Here is a 17706-nt window from a genome sequence, read left to right on the forward strand (position 1 = left end):
GCTGCAGTGTCGACAGATAAAGGATTGGTCATCTGGGTCTGATGGCTGTGCTATCCGGTCTTTCCGTTGTTGTCTCTTTACAGCTAAGTTGCTCCTACGTTCACTCTCAAAGGTTGAGGCGGCTACGTTGATGGTGTGACGCCATCCAACTCGATCCTCTGCTTGTGTTTTCCACTTGCTTGGGTTTAAACCACAGATGTTGAGAGACTTTTTGAAACAGTCCTTATATCGTTTCTTTGGAGCACCCCTGTCCCGGTGACCACTCGAAAGCTCGCCGAACATGATGATCTTTGGTAGACGATGATCTTCCATTCTAGCTATATGTCCGGCCCAGCGAAGCTGTGATTTTAGAAGCATGGCTTCTATGCTGCTTACTCCTGCACGTTCCAGGACCTTGGTGTTGGTTACATAGTCCTTCCAGTGGATGTTTAGAATGGTGCGCAGGCATCGCTGATGGAAACGTTCAAGGAGACTGATGTGGCTGCGGTATGGAACCCAGGCTTCTGAACCGTGGAGAAGGGTGGTAAGAACAACTGCTTTGTACACACTGATCTTAGTGTTGGATTTGAGGTGTTTGTTTTTCCAAACTCGTTTGTACAGTCTGCCGAATGAGCTATTTGCTTTCGCAAGCCTGTTGTCAACCTCCTTATCAATGCGAGCATCAATGGAGATGATGCAGCCAAGATATTTAAATTGTTGTACTGTTTTTAGTTCAGTGTTGCCGATGGTGATGTGGGGGGCGATATACGTGTCCTGGGGGGCGGGTTGATGCAGAACTTCTGTCTTTTTAAGACTCACCTCCAGCCCGAAAAGCTGGGCAGCCTCAGCAAAACATGATGTAATATGCTGCAAAGCTCTCTCAGAGTGGGCGACGAGAGCGGCATCATCAGCGAACAGCAGATCCAGAATTAACTGATTGAAGGTTTTGGTTCGGGACTGTAGGCGTCTGAGGTTGAATAAATTTCCGTCCAGACGATACCTGATATAAACGTTGTCTTCGTCTTCAAGATCTTCAGTGGCCTGTTTCAGCATGCTGCTGAAGAATATGCTAAAGAGTGTTGGAGCAAGGACACAACCTTGCTTAACTCCATTCTTGATAGGAAATGACTCGGAAAGTTCCCCATTTAGCCTGATCTGACCTTGCTGGTTAAAGTGCAACTGCATAATCATATTAACAAACTTTGGAGGGCAGCCAAGCCTCTGCAGGATCAGCCATAAGCCCGACCTGCTTACGGTATCAAAGGCTTTGGTAAGGTCGACAAAGGTGGCGAAGAGACCCTTATTTTGTTCTCGACATTTTTCCTGCAGCTGACGTAATACGAAAACCATGTCAGTAGTTCCTCTATTTGAACGAAAGCCACACTGGCTTTCAGGTATATGGTCCATGGCTATTGTCGGGATGATTCTGTTCAGTAATATACGAGCAAGGATCTTGCCTGCGATGGAGAGCAAGGTGATCCCCCTGTAATTGGAGCAATCTGATTTTTCTCCCTTGTTCTTGTACAGGGTAATAATGACGGCGTCTCGGAGGTCTTGAGGTAGCTCACCTTGTTCCCAACAGCAAAGCAGGTCCACCGTTTTTCCAAATTTCTGGAGGAATGCCGTCTATACCGGCTGCCTTGCCTGACTTAAGCTGGTGGATAGCGCAAGTTGTCTCCTGAAGGGTGGGAGGATCGTCTAGCTCCTCTCTCATAGGTTCTTGGGGGATACGGTTGATAGCGGCGTCCTGGATGAAGCGGTCGGTATTGAAGAGAGTCTGATAGTGCTCTGACCAGCGATTGAGAATGGCGGTGCCGTCGGTGAGAAGTTCCTGACCATCAGAGCTACGAAGAGGGCTTTGAACCTGATGACTTGGCCCATACACACCCTTGACGGCCTCGTAGAACCCCTTGTAGTCACCAAGCTCTGCGCATAGCTGGGTAGTCTTAGCTAGATCGGTCCACCAATCGTTCTGCATCTCTCGGAGCCTACGCTGTAGGTTACTGCATACGAGACGGAATGCTGCTTTCCTTACTAAACAAGAGGGTTGAGCTAGATGGGCTTGATGTGCAGAACGCTTTTCTGAAAGCAGTTCCTGGATAAGAACATCATTTTCGTCGAACCAGTCCTTATTTTTCTTTTTAGCGAAGCCTAAGACTTCCTCTGAAGTCTCAAGGACAGAGGACTTGATATGATCCCAGAGTGCATCCGGAGAAGGATCAGAATTTTGGTTGAGACGTGGTTGAAGACTGGATTGAAACTTTTCTCTTTCGATAGGATCCTTTAGTAAGCTAGTCTGAAACTTTTTCCTGATTGGTACCCCCCTACTTCTAGGTTTCAATTTGACACGTAGTCGAAGTGTGCAACGGACTAGACGATGATCTGTGTGACATTCGGCGCTACGCATTACTCTAGTGTGAAGGACGTCGACCCGGTCACGCTGACGGACAAGCACATAGTCAAGGAGATGCCAGTGCTTCGATCTTGGGTGCATCCATGTGGTTTTACGATTGTCGCGTTGCTGGAAGATAGTGTTGGTGATGACAAGTTGCTGCTCTGAGCAGAACTCGAGAAGCAGACGCCCATTGTCGTTACATTTGCCCACTCCATGACTGCCGAGGACGCCCTTCCATGCTTCGGAATCGCGACCGACTCTGGCGTTAAAATCACCGAGAATCAAGACTTTGTCTTCAGTGGGGGTGTTCGATAGAAGCCTACGAAGATCTGAGTAAAACTTTTCCTTCTCTGGGGGATCTGCTAGAAGAGTTGGTGAGTAGACGCTAAAGAGAGTGAGGTGGTGATGGGAGTCGAGTGTGAGGCGCATGGACATGATACGGTCCGAGTGACCAGTGGGCAATCTATCCAGCCTGGAGGCGATGGATGTCCTTACCATAAAACCGACGCCAGACTGACGCCGTTCTGTAGCAGGCTTTCCAGACCAGAAGAGGGTGTAGCCAGCGCCACGTTCCTGAAGACTGCCTTCTTCTGGGAAGCGCACCTCGCTGAGAGCTGCGATATCAATTTTTAGACGTGAGAGTTCGTGAGCAATCAGTGCTGACCGACGCTCTGGTCTATTGCTGTTTTTCAGATCTAACATAGTTCGGATATTCCAACAAGCTACTTTTAGTCCATTCATCTGAGGGAGCGTAACCGTGTATTTTCTCTTTTGATTTTTTATTTTATTTTGTCGACCGCGAGATATGATGCCCGTTGACCGCGGTTAGCCAACTGGGTTCCGAGTGGAAACAAGCTTTGTTTAGGCCGCCTTTTATTGACCCTTCTCCATGTGGAGCAAGCAGTGCATCCCTAGAAAAGGCTGCTTGGACGCTCGGGACGACACCTCATGACTTCGTCGTCTCCATCGAAGTCAAGCGGCCATAGTACACCGAACCGCCTGCATGCAGGATTGAGACTACGGCTTCCAGTGACATCATCCACCTGCCGTTTACGCCCCGTTCCCATCGCTACAGGACTTTTAAGAGTTTGTGGTCGTGACGTGGACATGTCCTTCGGCCTGCGCTACGAGACTTTAAGGTGAAGTGCAGTACGCGCAAACTGGCCCCACCCTTTAAGAACAAGGGTCACTGACATAGCCCAGCATGACTGGGACGGTGAAAGTGAGATCCAAAGTGCCGTAGGTTTTATGTCAGAGAATGTATAAACTAGGCACAATGTAAATGATTCCTTGAACAAAAAGGAGCCTCAGTAGCAAGTGTAAGAACCATAAAGAATCACAACAGCACGGTGGGTCTCCAGCACACCGCTGTGTGTGACGGCGTCCTGATCTTCAACCAGCACTCATTGCTTTTCAGCTGCAGTGACTGTGTTGGTCACTGTAGAGTTTAATCCCCAACTGTGGAGATATGGGATTACTACCGGCGGCAGCATATAATCTTGATATTTCGTCGCATCGAGAGTTTCCTCCTTATGATGGCGAGCCTCGTATTTCCAGTCGGAGATATGCCAGCTTGCACCACGGCTCTTGCCTTCACCAAAAAGATGTTACTGCGCAACAATTAGCAAACCATTATCGGTGTGTTTTCCTGAATTTTGACACCGAATGTGGACTCGTCTCTGATAAACATTTATGCACATCTTCTAGTATAAGTGCTGCTGATGCAAGTGCAAACAAGTCAATAACACTTCAGCCACGCTTGGATCATGGGTCAAGAATCAATGCACAAATGCAACTCAGCCTCTCATCTCACAAATGCATGTTCCTTACTTGAATCACACCATTCAAAGGGGAAATAATGAAGCTTTCCAGTTGTACCGTATAATATTTGTTGCCGAGAGGCATTGCTACAACACCAAAGTTCACGAAGATGTGTTTTTTGCAGATCTACACATATTTCATATTAGGACTTCTCAGCTGAGAATAAACTGCAGTTTTTCTTGAGAGTCAAACCCTGAAGGCAGAGTCCCCTGAGCCGAGGCCGTGTTGGCCTATTTTGAATTGACTGTCATGCACCTGAACAGCTCGCCATCCACCAGGTGTGCAGCGTCCTCAGTGTAGGAGGCCAGCGGATCATCGCTGGGCTTGTGGAGTTGATGACCTCAGCGTGTACCTCCTCCACCCTTTCCTTAAAGTCATACCGCTTTGTCATCCAGCGGGAAATGACACATTAGCACGTAGCTCTGACAAGCGCCCTGCTGACTCTGCTCAAGCACGGGCCAACGCTGTTGCAAAGGCATACACCAGAAAGTATTAGCTGCTCAGTTTGCAAACAGACAACTGTCCTGGCATTGGTCCACGATTAATCTTTGTTTAATTTGATCATACTTTCATGCATGTTTGCAAAAAAAAATGTTTCTCCACTGAACATGATTTTTTTTCTTTTCCAGTTCATTTGATTTTAATCACTCTCGAAATTCTCTCTTTTAGATTCCACAGTATACATCCCCTCGTTTGATGGCACATCCTATTTGGAGCTGCAGCCTCTTGCGTTTCTTCTCCAGCCTTCCGATGACGGCAGTAATCGACCCGCTCCAGTCAAGGACCACACGGTTTCTCTCTCTCTGACAGTGAAAACGAGATCCACACAGGGCACCATTCTCTACAGTGAGTATAGTCTTATGTTACTGTAATTGTAAAACACAAAACCAATGTAATCAAAAGTGATGAGAGTAGGAAACAATTTCAATCCTTATATTACATTAGGATGAATGCCTGCTCACAGCTTTTTTTCTTTGGGTGTACAAAGGTTATTTTTTTATTCAGATCGCAAAAACTAAGTCTGGCTCTCTTGTGGATGTACAGTGCAGCTACTTAAATAGGCTTTACCATGTTAGACTAAAATGATCTTCTCCAGAGTGCATAAATGTAGGGATTTTTTTTTTTATATAATTTAAGATTAGAGTTGGCAGTTTTACTTTCACTCAACTTAGTTAAAAATTCAGTTTTATCATTTTAATAAGAAAGCAATTCAGGCATTAGAGTGGATGTTAAAAACTGAGGGTTTTGGTTTTTAACTTTTTTCCGTGTCAAGACGCATTACTCTTTATTTCACTAAAAAAGAAAATAGTTCATTTTTAAAAAAGAGAATTACATTTGTTCAGTGTGTTGCAGAGAAGCATTAGAAGCAGTTGTTTTATATGTCACAGCCAGCAGCTGGTTTCTTGAGCTTAACAGAAAGACGAGAGACGGGGGAAGCTGCTGTCTTTGCTCTACCTGAGCCACCTTCCGAGTACCTTGGATTAAAACACATTTTGAGTCCTGTCCTACTCCCAGTCCAACACGGCACAAACGCAGCACTCGCGTCAGATTGATGATCGTTCTCCCATCTGGGACCCGTGCTGCTCAGATCATAAACGCATGTGCACACATTTGTCACGTCTTAAAGTGAGATGAGGTGTGAGGCTTTGCTATCTTGATGCAATTAAAGTCCACTTTCACACATGTAACTGCAGCTGTGCCACCAGATCAGGACCGATCAGGGTTTACTGGACTATTTGGGTTTAGATTTTACACTGTGTACTAGAGATATATAAAATATAACATATTCATTCACTATTTACTATTAAGGGATAATTCTATTAAAAAAATACATAATTTTGCCTTCTACAACATCTATATGAATCTAGTTATTAGTGTTGTGCCAATACCGATACCAGTATCGGGAGGTGGGGCCGATACAACACTAAAAGCTGGTATCGGTATCGGCAGGTACGAACTATTAACTCGCCGATGCGCAGCGCCATGTTTTTCTCCCGACTCTCACTCACTGCTGCCCTGACTCCTGATCCATGTATGGTGACGTATTCAGTGCATGCCAAGAAAAGCCTCATATATATATTATTTGTTATTTTGATTTTAATTTAACTGGGGTTGGACTAAACTTTTACATGTATTTACCGGTACATGGATATTGCACAATTTTTTTGCATTTGTGAGCTAAATCTCAGGTTTAAGAAAAGTTTATTCTTTTTTCAGTTTCACCCATACCAGGTAGGAAATAAAAAAGTTGTCCTACATTTACTGTGTTGGTGTTTTTTCCTGTTTCACAAAGGCTTAAGCAGTGCCAGATGAAGCCATAATAGCAATGATTTATACAACCAAGTGAGTATGCAGTTCTTAAGAATTGGAAGATAAACAGGCCATATCTTTTTTAAACACTGCGGTATAGGAAAATATCGGTATCGGTATCGGCCGATACTATGCAACCGGGTATCGGTATCGGTATCGGGACACAAAATTGGTATCGGAACAACACTACTAGTTATTATTGAGTTTCTAATGTCTTTACCATGCTTTCCCCCCTCATCAGATGATTGTTATTACTAAACTAAACAACTATTATTTTGACCAACTTTTTGATCCATTCAAAATGATACAAATCCAGTGGCCCCCGCCCTCCAAACATTATTGTTCAGCTATAATTGTGAAAATTCTGTAGAGCCAGCAAAGATTCTGTGTCCAGGGTTTTCATTCCACAGAAAATTGAGTTATTAACCACTAAAGCTACCAAAAATGAATGCTCACATACAAAATTAGATGCAAATTGGATCGTTGACCCCTGTTATCGTTTACCCATTATATTGTTATCTGATGCTCTTGCTATGTTGGAGATTGAAATAAAAACTGTTTAAAAAAGATGACACGATCCTAATCTATGGGCTGACAATTGATTATTGACTTATTAGCAACTATAATCAAACATATGGACACATTCACTTACTTTGTTTGATGCACATATCGTCAGTTCTCTGTCCGTATTTCTTAAGAGCTGGTTAGAATTCTTTGATGGGCGGCATTTCAGCTACCTTGTAAAATGATCACTGCACAGTTTTTGATCAGCGTGGCTCTCAAAACAATTAATTTCCTGACTGAAAATGTATCCTTTTTGCTGATTTTTGCTTCTAATTCTGCCCCCAACCTTTTGGTTTATTCTTCATCTTTCAATCACTAAAACTGTTGGAATGATGTGTCAGCCTGTGGCCTCCTCATCACTGATTAATGGCATTGAATTGCAGAGAATATGATGCTGTTTCCCTCTCCGGCAGCTGTTATGCTATAATAGAAAAAACTGGGCAAATAAAAAACTACAACACCGCAAATCTAAATTGATCCAATTTTAATTCCCACATTTTTTGACTGTAATGTACAACATTTATGAAAACAGGCACTCAAGAAGTATCAAATAATAAAGAATAGTAGAGGTCAGCTGAGGACAACAACACTGTGACTCGTGGTGGTGCGCAAAATAGTGTGGCACACATTGATATCCTCTTTTTTTTTCTGCTACAGGAGACAAATAAGAAACCATTCAGACTCAATCTGCTGTTTTCCATAGCAATTTACAAAGCTCATCTCATGGCTAATCTTACATTTAATTTAATTCTTGAGGATGTTCACAACTAAACCGGGAATTTCGTCTAAATCATAAGTCTTAGGTATAAGTTAACGTGTTGTGCTGTATAAAAAACAAAAATCAAGGCACACAATTCTCACTTAAGGGATCACAGAAAGTCTTGTTTTCCTTACTTAAAGGACTACTGTGTACCACCTTGTTTTTTATTTTTGGGGGGGGGACAACTGATTGAGTTACAACCTAAAAGCGAACAAAGGAATCCTCACAAGGCGAGCTTGGTCACTCTGAGGTCGGGAGCGCATCGCTCTCACCCTCTTATGTCAACTGTACATTGTTTGTCTGCTCCTGCCAGCTCTTTTGTTCCCACACCTGCACACATACACACTACCCATTGTTACAGAAGGAGATTGTGATAGGTAGGCCAGACAGCCCCCGAGTAGGCCCTCATAACAATGGAGCATTGTTTTGGAAGAAGAAGACTCTATAGATTTGAGGGGATTTTTTCTTTTTCTTTTTTCCTTTTCTTTTTTTCGGGAGTTTGAGAAAGCTGAGCCATGAGAACTTTGCTTCGTTTATTCAGCTATTACACATCTGTTCAAAGTATACGTGCATATTTTAAGTACCAGCAAGCTCAGGGGTGAAGCCAGTGCTCGAACACCTTGGAGCTATCGGTCCTCTAATGACTCCAAGAGACATCCGACTGTGTCTCTCAGTGGAGCGCAACTGCAGCGCCTCGCTGTGAAAACTGCTGCTACTTTTTATTCTTCAAGCTGACGTCCCTGTGTTGTAGTGCAATGAGACAGGTGCAAGTGCGAGAAAACCGTAACCACCGTGCATTGTGTGGCAATCGGGGGTGATTTATTCCTCACCAACTGAGCACAGACATCATAACATTCATCTTATTGGTGTAATCTAGTTCAGTGAGTTATGTCTGACCCAATGTTCGGGATCATGGCCTCTCATTTACATTCACAGACCTATTAAACGTTGCAATGCACCTTCCAGGTTCACCCGTGTTGCTTCTGCATTGATCAGAGTTCGGCTTGTTTTGGAGTGAGTAACTTTGAGGAGAGATGATGACATTCAAATCCAGGTGTTGAATTCTCCCTCCAGCACGGAACATGTGATTGTGACACTGAAATTTCATGCAGCAACCCTTTGATTAATTGTTTGTAATTTCTCAAAAAAGTCATGTTTGTCCCATCTGCATCTGTCAATGAGTTTGAAAGAAAAGTTAGGATGATGTCATTTGCAAATCTCATAAACCTGATTGTCTTGATAGAACGTCGACCAGGTGTAACATCTTACAGCATTTCTGTGTGCTTTTATTCAGATCTTCCTTAAAGGGGAAGTCTGGCATATTTTAATAATCCAATGGTAAATCGCATCCTGCATCGAACCGAACAAGATGGCCTTGAGGCTGTGGCTCAGGTGCTGGAGTGGGTTGTCTTCCCATTGCAAGTGTAGTGGTTTGATTCCCCATCTCGCCCCGTCCGTATGTCAAAGTGTCTTTGGGCATGATGCTGAATGCCAGGTTGCTCCTGATGGAGGTTGAACAGCTGTCACCATTAGTGTGCATGATTGGGTGAATTTCGCGAACACAGTAATGCGCCTTGAGGCCGTTGAAGTATTGAAAACAGTTGTATAAGTGAAGTCCATTAACAGTGGAAGAGTCAGACTGCTTATCTGGCCTGCCTGCAGTTCATACTTTTAGCCAATAGAAAATCGTTCAAGCATAAAAATATATGTATTGAAATTGCAAAAGAGCAGCCAGGACTGCAATCCTCTTCCAAAACCCCCACGATTAATCCCATCAAAGCCCATATGTTTACCTTTTTTTTAATTTTATTTTTTTTATTGTATTTTCTTAATTTTGTTATGTAATACTTTTATTTCTCATAAGATGTATTTGGGTTTATGGGATACATTTCTTCACAACTTTTTTTTCTTTTTCAAAAGGGAAAGTTCTTTTATTTAGTTTTAATATTAAACAGTCCTGAGAGTAATACAATCTTTGCTTCCCCTTCTATGAGCTGACATTGGCCTCCCATGATGCCTGCTGAGTGCCTCGGTGTGCCGCCAAAGACTTATATCTTTGTATTTAAAGCGCTATTAATTAGCCCGCTCTCAGGCATAATAGGAGTGTAAATTAGCGCTTTATAAAAAGTTGGTGCACTTTGAAAGGTCATTCAGCTGAGCCTTAAATACACTAAGTATATGCAGCCAATGATAGTATCAAAAAGGAAAATATATTGTGTTTAGTTTGATAGAGCATCAAAATTCAAACCGAAAACAACCCTAGGTTTATTTGGACTAGAAAAATAACGTCAGGTTAGATTGAAGTAAAAAAAAAAATATTTTTTTAAGTATTTAAAGATACATATTTAGTGCATTTTTTTGTCATATGTAGGGGATTGGACGATATTGTGCATTAAGCCTTGTGTGGCTTCTTGACAGTCAGATCTGTCTTAGTCTATTTATAAAGGTTTTTAAGAGTCATTTAATATACTGCAGGCATCCTTTGGTAGTAAGTCAGTGTAGATGTCTCTGGGGGAGTTCACTGTTTTTTTTATGAGGTGCTCTGCCATCCTCACCACCCGCTGCAGGTCCTCTCTGTGTCCACTGTACATCAGTAGTTCAGGACGCTCTCTGTGGCCAGGAGAAACTAATCACCGGGGGTGGAAGAAAAAGAGCTGGTTTTAGCTTCCTGAGGAAGTTCAGTCTCTGCTGGTCCTTCTTTAAATAAACGGAAATGTTTGGAGTTGAGGTGAGGTCAGCTGAATGGATTTGAAGCTGTCTACTTTCTCAGTGTGTATGCTCAGTGCGTGCTTGGTGTGCTTCAGTTCTATGACGTCTCATCAATTCTTTGGTCTTTGCTGTGTTGTCGTATAAACACTCCTGAATACCCTCTGAGACTATTTCATTGTTCTTTGCGATCAGGTTTCATTTCTATCAGATGGTGTCATCAGCGAATATGGCTATGGTGTTTTTCTTTTGTTTGTTTTGTTTTTTTATGTATTTTATATCCTGGATTCAACAACGTAGATATGGAAATATTTAAGAAGTGTTAGTAAGAACTATTTGAAAATATGAGATGAACAATTTGATTGCAGAGCATGCCTACACAGCTTATGCACAAGGTTTGTGTTTGAACAATTGTGTTTATCTATGCTCCACTTTGGCTATATTTTTGCCATCAAATCGAAGTCAGAGGCTCTGACAACAGATTGAGGTCAAATTGCTTCCATATACTTAGTTTGTTTTGTCCTTAAGCATACATATTGTTCATTGGTGGCTGCACACTATTGTCCAGGTCAATTTTAATGCTGACAATCAAAAAAACTTCATCGTAAGTTAGGATGCCAAATTACGACCTACAGACCAATTTACACTATATCAATAGCCTGTCTGACATGCAGAAATAGTTGATTAATTCATATTGAATGACTCATACTCATCATTTTCATTTTTAAATACATATTTTGAAGTTGCGATGATGTGAACAATTTGAAAGTGCAGTATGCATAAACACTGCAGAGTTACCTCACAAAACATCAAAACTGCTTTTTTCAAAAGATTACTTGGAATCAAAACAGTAGTAGAAAACTTTGTGCGTGTTGAACTTGCAGGTTTCCCACATTTGCAGCAGGTTGTCTCAGTTTTACAGTCTTTATTTTGCATGTCAACAATTACATTTGTTGTCTCTAATCCAAACCATTGAATCCCCTCTGTTAGTCATTCCAATGGCATTGTTTTTCTTTGTCGCAAGGCAGGAAGAGCTGAAATGCAGACAAAATGTAAGATGTTGGGGATGGCCAGTTTCTGTTAAGTTTTCTGATGTCATTCAAATAACATTTTCCTTTGCCATATTGAAGACCAAGGATTTCGTATTATTTTTAATCGAAACGTCTCCATTCTTACCTGCTCTTGTAATCTTCACACTGTCTTCTTGCTCTGAAACCTCTTCCTCACAATCACTATCAGCTTCCATTTTTTTTTTGGGAGGGTCTGATCAATGGTGTGTTGCTGCCTTAGCCTTTGTGACTGAAATGGGAGCGCAGAGACCCTTCCAATTCAACTCGGTTGAAATTCGTTTCAAGTAGATTTGTTTTGTTACATTGCAGGTGCAGATCACACTCATTTGTGGAGCCTCTCCGACACCTGAATGACCTTGATCCTATTGTGATTGACCTGAACAGATAATGTTTTGAATGTAGAGAAATACAAGCCGTCTGATCGAACGAGCTGCAGGGAGATCACCTTGAATCACCTTTCCAGTTGTCAGATGTGACCCGACGCTTGACGTCAAGCCGGCAAAATTGTTTCATCTTCACGCTGTCATAAGGTGCCTCATATATTCCGCCAGTTGTCTGGCTGCGTCGATCTTAAGCCAGCATGTCTAAGCCTTTAAGATTTACACTGCAGATCAGTTTGAAAAATGGACTGCTGCGTCAACTTGATGCTGTTTTCACCTCGCACCAAACTTGCAGCTCACTCCAGATCAGCTGGAAACACAAGTGCAAATTAGAAACCACGGCCATAATTTGAAGTTAGCGGGACCAATTAAAGCAGCCGGTTCTCCATTCTCGATCATATTTACAAAAGGAGGAATGGAGGAGGCAGCCTGTGTGTCTTGTCATCGAGAGAGATGAATTTTCAGAAAGCATATATAGCAGGCACACTGCCTTTTTATCTCTTAATGCTTCCTGGCTTATAGTGCCCCATCGTCTTCACATCAGAGGATAGGAGCTGAAAAGAAAACTCCAGAGATCAAACAGACAAAGTTAATCAGAGGAAAACCAAAAGACGTGCATTGAGATGCAGAGAATCTCCTCACCAGAGCTGCTCCTTATTCTCTGCTCCCCTTTTTTTACACCTCTCCCCCAAGCAAACCCACGAGTCTCCCCCTGGACTTCAGTTGTCAGCTCGAGAAGAGAAATACGAGGAGGTGGGGCGAGACAGAGGAAGAGAGAGAGAGAGCCAAAGAGAAGGAAAGGGCAGGAGAGAGAGCAAGAACGAGCAGGTGACAGGCACTGACAAAAGGACGAACGCTCTGTTAGGCTCGGCGCAGAGTAACAGGGCCACGGGGACAGCGGTGAACAATATCCTCACACAGGGAGGATTGAAAAATAAAAGATGGCGCAACATTTTGACGTCTGTAGTGAAGAATTGTCAACAAATGAGTGATGACGCTAACGGAAATAACTGCTCTGAGACGACACAAAGGCCTTATTGTCTTATAAGAAGTTTCATCTGTGCGGTTTTTGTAATCTTGGTTGCTGCATTCATTAACTCCATAGTCTCCACTGGATCGGTATTTCAGAAATAATGTTGATATTATGACAGAAATCTAATTATGTTTTTACCTGTAATTTAACATGCTTCAACTACTTAACATTCTGGCCACTTTGGTCTTTCTAACTACTATTTTAGCAGATTATATATAGTTTTTAATGGTACACTTAAATTAGACCATATTTTGCTGTTACTACTTATACATTAATATGGGTAAAGTCTTATTCACTAAATGTAGATACGCTTTTTTGCCATGATGGCAATGATTACAGTGCCGTTTGTGTGTCATCATGGCTCAGAGCTGTAAAAAAAAAAAAAAAAAAAACCCTGACTTGCACATCTTAATCTTCCTCCACTCTTCAAGGTGACTTAATTTGCTGCCTCTTTATTCCTACGAGCATCACAAACAACTCAGGAGTCAGATGTGCGTCTCGCTTCAGAATCACATTTCTTTGCTCAAAGTAATCAGATGAGAGTCTTGAATGTTGCATCTTCGCTTGTTTGCTACCTCGAGTTTCAAGTTTCAGTTTAAGCTCCCCTCTGAGGTGGAAGAGCAGAAATGTTTGCACTGCTAAGAAGATACCCTGGCCGTCGTACTAGTTTTACAATATATATAATCAAGTCTGATGGCTTATTTCCATTTCTTTGCCAGACGAGCAGTTATTACACACATATTCATCTGTACACGTAAAAAGCTTCTTTCAATTTACATTTGCTGATTGGTCAAACCGATCACACCCTATAGAGCTCACCAGTCCCCCACAGTTCAAACACACTCACGGTCGCACCTATAGGCAATTTAAAGTCCCCAATTAGCCGCAAATAAAGGTTTTTGGACGGTGGGAAGAAAGCCAGAGTACCCAGATAAAATCTACACACAAGGGAAAACATGGAAAATCCACACAGAACAGCTCATAAGACCAACCCGGACTCGAGCCAAGCAATTTCTTTCTACGAGGTGAGAGTCATAACCCCTACGCCGTCTCACTTTACGTTTGTCTACAAAAAACTGGCACCTGGAAGCGTTTACCAACTAAAAATTGCTTAAAAATGACCAATTACTGGTCAATGAGTCAAAATATACTTGTCATGAGTGCACATATTGTTAAAGGAAATCATCAGTTGAACATTGTTAAACATGGAGAAGCATTGAAACCTTTAGCTGCCCAAGCATTTATGATATAGGTAAAGATTTGATTGCTACATACAGTTGGTCTCTCAGTAATGGTAGCAAGTATACAATGCTGCTTTTAGGTCCATGTAAAGCTGTGCAGCTCATCGGTTTATTACTATTGGATTTGTTAAAACAGACCTGCATTTTGAATATATGCTGGAGTCTACCTCTACTCTGTAATAGAACATATATGATATTTTTCTGGTGTTTTCATATGTTTGTGGCAAGAAGCCTTAAGATCATTATTATTTCTAATGAATCTGTGTATTAATGTTGAACACCAACAGTCCAATCCATGTTTGTTTATTTGTTGCAGGAATAAAAGGAAACGTAGGCTCCTTGGTGCTATCGGGATAAATTATGATGAAAGTTGTTTATTCCCAGAATATGTTTCATGATCATTTTTATATCTTCAATCACTATAATTATGTATAATATGTTATTGAATTAGAATATATAGTATACTAGACACCATATTGAACAAGAAAGTCGAGGTTCAAGAATAGTTATTTTTGTGAACAGAGTAAAAAACGGTAAAGAACATAATGGACGTCACATATGTCAACAGACTGCCCTCTCACAGTTCTCTTCAGTTCTTCGCTTTACTTTTTCGGAGCACACAGCTGCTGCAGAAACGTGGTGGTAAAACACGGATGTATCATGGGGGGAAACTCTCATGCTGTGAAACATGTTCAAGACATGTTTTATTTTAGTATTAATCACACAACCGTTCTTAGTTCATCTTTTTTCTGTCATTTGATCTTCAAAAATTCTCATCAGGGAATCTAACATATTCTTCAATAAAGAATAAAATAAATAAAAAATGATTTGAAGTAAAAAAAATGCTGCTGGCAAATTGATTGATTGATTTTTATTTTTATTTATTTATTTATTTTTGTTGGGGGGGGGGGGGGGGGGGGGAGCATTTTGAACCTACTGCGGCTGTTTTTCAGACTGTTGGAGTCCTGCACTTCCACAGAACACAGATAAAACCACAATGGATTATACGAGCAGGATATTTCTCCAGTGGTCCGTTCTTTCGCAGTGGTCTGTAATGTGGCACTGTTAAGTGCATCCCTGTTGAGTCTTATGACGACAAAGACCTCCAAGTCAGCTTAGAAAATGCATTATCAGAGTGCTGCATATTAAGCTCAGCATAGTCTCCCTCTGACAAAGAGATGGGGATTTTCTTGATGCCCCTCATATCCTGGAGGAATTGTTCTGAGCGTTCATATCAGTTGCTCTGCAGCCTTGAAACAACAAGCTCAGCTTTTGCACCATTTTCCTCTGGTGTCTAAATCCTCCACCCATGCCATTACTTCAATAGAGATGACACACACTTATTGTGAAGACATAAGACTGTCTCTTCAGCCCACACACTTCTGTCCTCGTCCCATACAAGACACATGAGTCCAGTTTCTGAGAGTCTACCCACAATTACCATTGTCATTGTGAAATGAAAGAGGTCATTTCTGCTTGGGTTGTGCCCACTCAGTGGGTCCCTCTGGATTTGAGGTCCCCTGTCACTTGCTGAAATGTGCCCTGTTTCCCTTGTTGAAGGCACTGAAACATTTTGAGTCTCCCTAACAGGGCTGTGCTGCTGTGTTGCCCTCTGCCCCCCAGCCATGTCTTCCTTCGCAATGAGTCAAGAGTGGCAGACTCCTTCTGGATCTCTGGCTCCCTCAAAGGCTGACATTTTTTATGTTGCCTTCCTTTTCCCCATGTCTTCTCTGACATCAGTGTGGGAGTGGTGTGCACTCTCCCCCCACCTCCCTCCCAAAGACCCCTGTAGCCTGTGTGGGAGGATTAATGTGGCTGCTGTCTGTCGCTCCCCCACAGCACTGTCTCACCAGCTACAGACACAGAAACTCCCGTTTTGATCAAATATAATGGAGTGGGGTAATATGATTGCATGCTGTCTCACAACTGTGACTTCAGGGAGCGTTTCCAGCCCACACCGGGCTGAGGGCATGTTGTTATTTAGTGATCAAGACCACGAGGTTAGGGAGAACCTTGATCCACCACACAGACTTCCATGTGACGAAGCCGTTTCCCAGAGGCTCTTCTCAGCGGTAGAAAGGTCAAGGTACGAATAAAATGCAGGGATTTGCTTTCGTTGCTCTTGTCATGAGTTTGTCCTGCTAAAACAGTGGTTCAGTGAGAACCTGAAATGTCAAAGCAGCACTTGATGTCCAGTCTTGTGGTATCCGGAGCGAGCTCTACTACAGTTATCCATGAGGAAAGATACCACTTTGCAGAGGATTGACTCTCGCTACCTTGCATTGGACTTGTGGGATGTAAGGAACCTCCTGGAAAAGGTGCACATGAGTGGATCTTTATCTGTTGAAGCCAAAAACTCTTCCATGATATGGCATATTGCCTATAACAAAAAAAAAAACCTCTTCCTTTACTGACATAGCTGCCAGGGAGTCCCACAGGCCCAGACTTCATGCACTTTGTAGTGAGTCATTCCTCACAGCTGAATAGTGCTTTTTGTTCGATTACCAGATGGTCAGAACTAGATTCTCTTAGAATACGGATAAGATTAGTGTTCCAAGGTCTGTGTGACTTTGTGGACAAAATTGTGCTTTGTTGTCCGGAGCGGTTTCAACAGTAGGTATGAAGGGAAAGGAACCCTGTATTTACTTTTTAACAGGTTCTACTGAAACAGGCTCTGCTACAGCAAGCAGCAAGGACTTATCCTTTATCTGCCCTCCTTGCATTTCTCTTCAACACAGCCATTTCCTTCCACAGGTGAGAGTACCCAATGGGAAAAAAAAAAAATCTGTGTCCTTCACTGAGAATTGATTATTATTCTCCAGAACTTTTCAGAAACGCTCTTTTTGCCCTTTGGGTTAGACTTCTGTTTGGTGATTGTTTTTTTTCTTCTCCCTGTTATCTTGTGACTTTTAACTTTGCATGCAGACAAAAAACTTACCCTTTTAGTCCCTGATATTTAAGAGTTTATCAAGTCTGAGTCAGTTTTGTTTTGAGAGTTATCCTTAGAAGGAGCAAAAGTCACACTGTTTGTTTCCGGGTGTTTATTACGGCATTCATTGCGAGTCTGAAGAAGGAATACCCACTGGCTGGAAAACAGCGTTTGTTGGCAAACACAAATCCTCCATCGGGTTTTTTATGACCCGAGTATTCATCATAACTAGTATGACCTTGTGATTATTACTCTCGGAGTCCTACTTGCCTACATTGATATGTTAAAGCATTTCTGTTTGCTCTTGAGCAGGACAGATGGACTGAGGTTTATAGATCGTAATGAAAAGTTAGCCATATGCTGCTGTAACTTAGAAGCAACCATAGAGTGTCATGCATATGTCTCTATTACCCTGCAAACTAAAGTAGTCACACACCACCCATGCAAATTCATTCAGTTTGTCATTTTTATTCCAGGAAACCATGTCATTTCACCGACCTCCTTTCTGCTCCGATACA

At 42.2% G+C, this 17706-nt stretch overlaps 1 protein-coding gene across 1 annotated transcript in view; it reads left to right on the plus strand.

The window, feature by feature from the left end:
* Positions 1-17706, plus strand: part of eys (eyes shut homolog) — a gene marked incomplete at its 5' end in the record, with an annotated part of 173350 nt that overhangs the window by 106989 nt on the left and 48655 nt on the right. Inside the window, one exon of the mRNA XM_080481589.1 lies at positions 4865-5041. Coding sequence (XP_080337715.1) covers positions 4865-5041 — 177 coding nt within the window. The remainder of the gene's footprint in view (positions 1-4864; positions 5042-17706) is intronic.

This window comes from Lipophrys pholis, assembly GCF_963383615.2.
Source record: "Lipophrys pholis genome assembly, chromosome: 15".
Classification (NCBI taxonomy): domain Eukaryota; kingdom Metazoa; phylum Chordata; class Actinopteri; order Blenniiformes; family Blenniidae; genus Lipophrys; species Lipophrys pholis.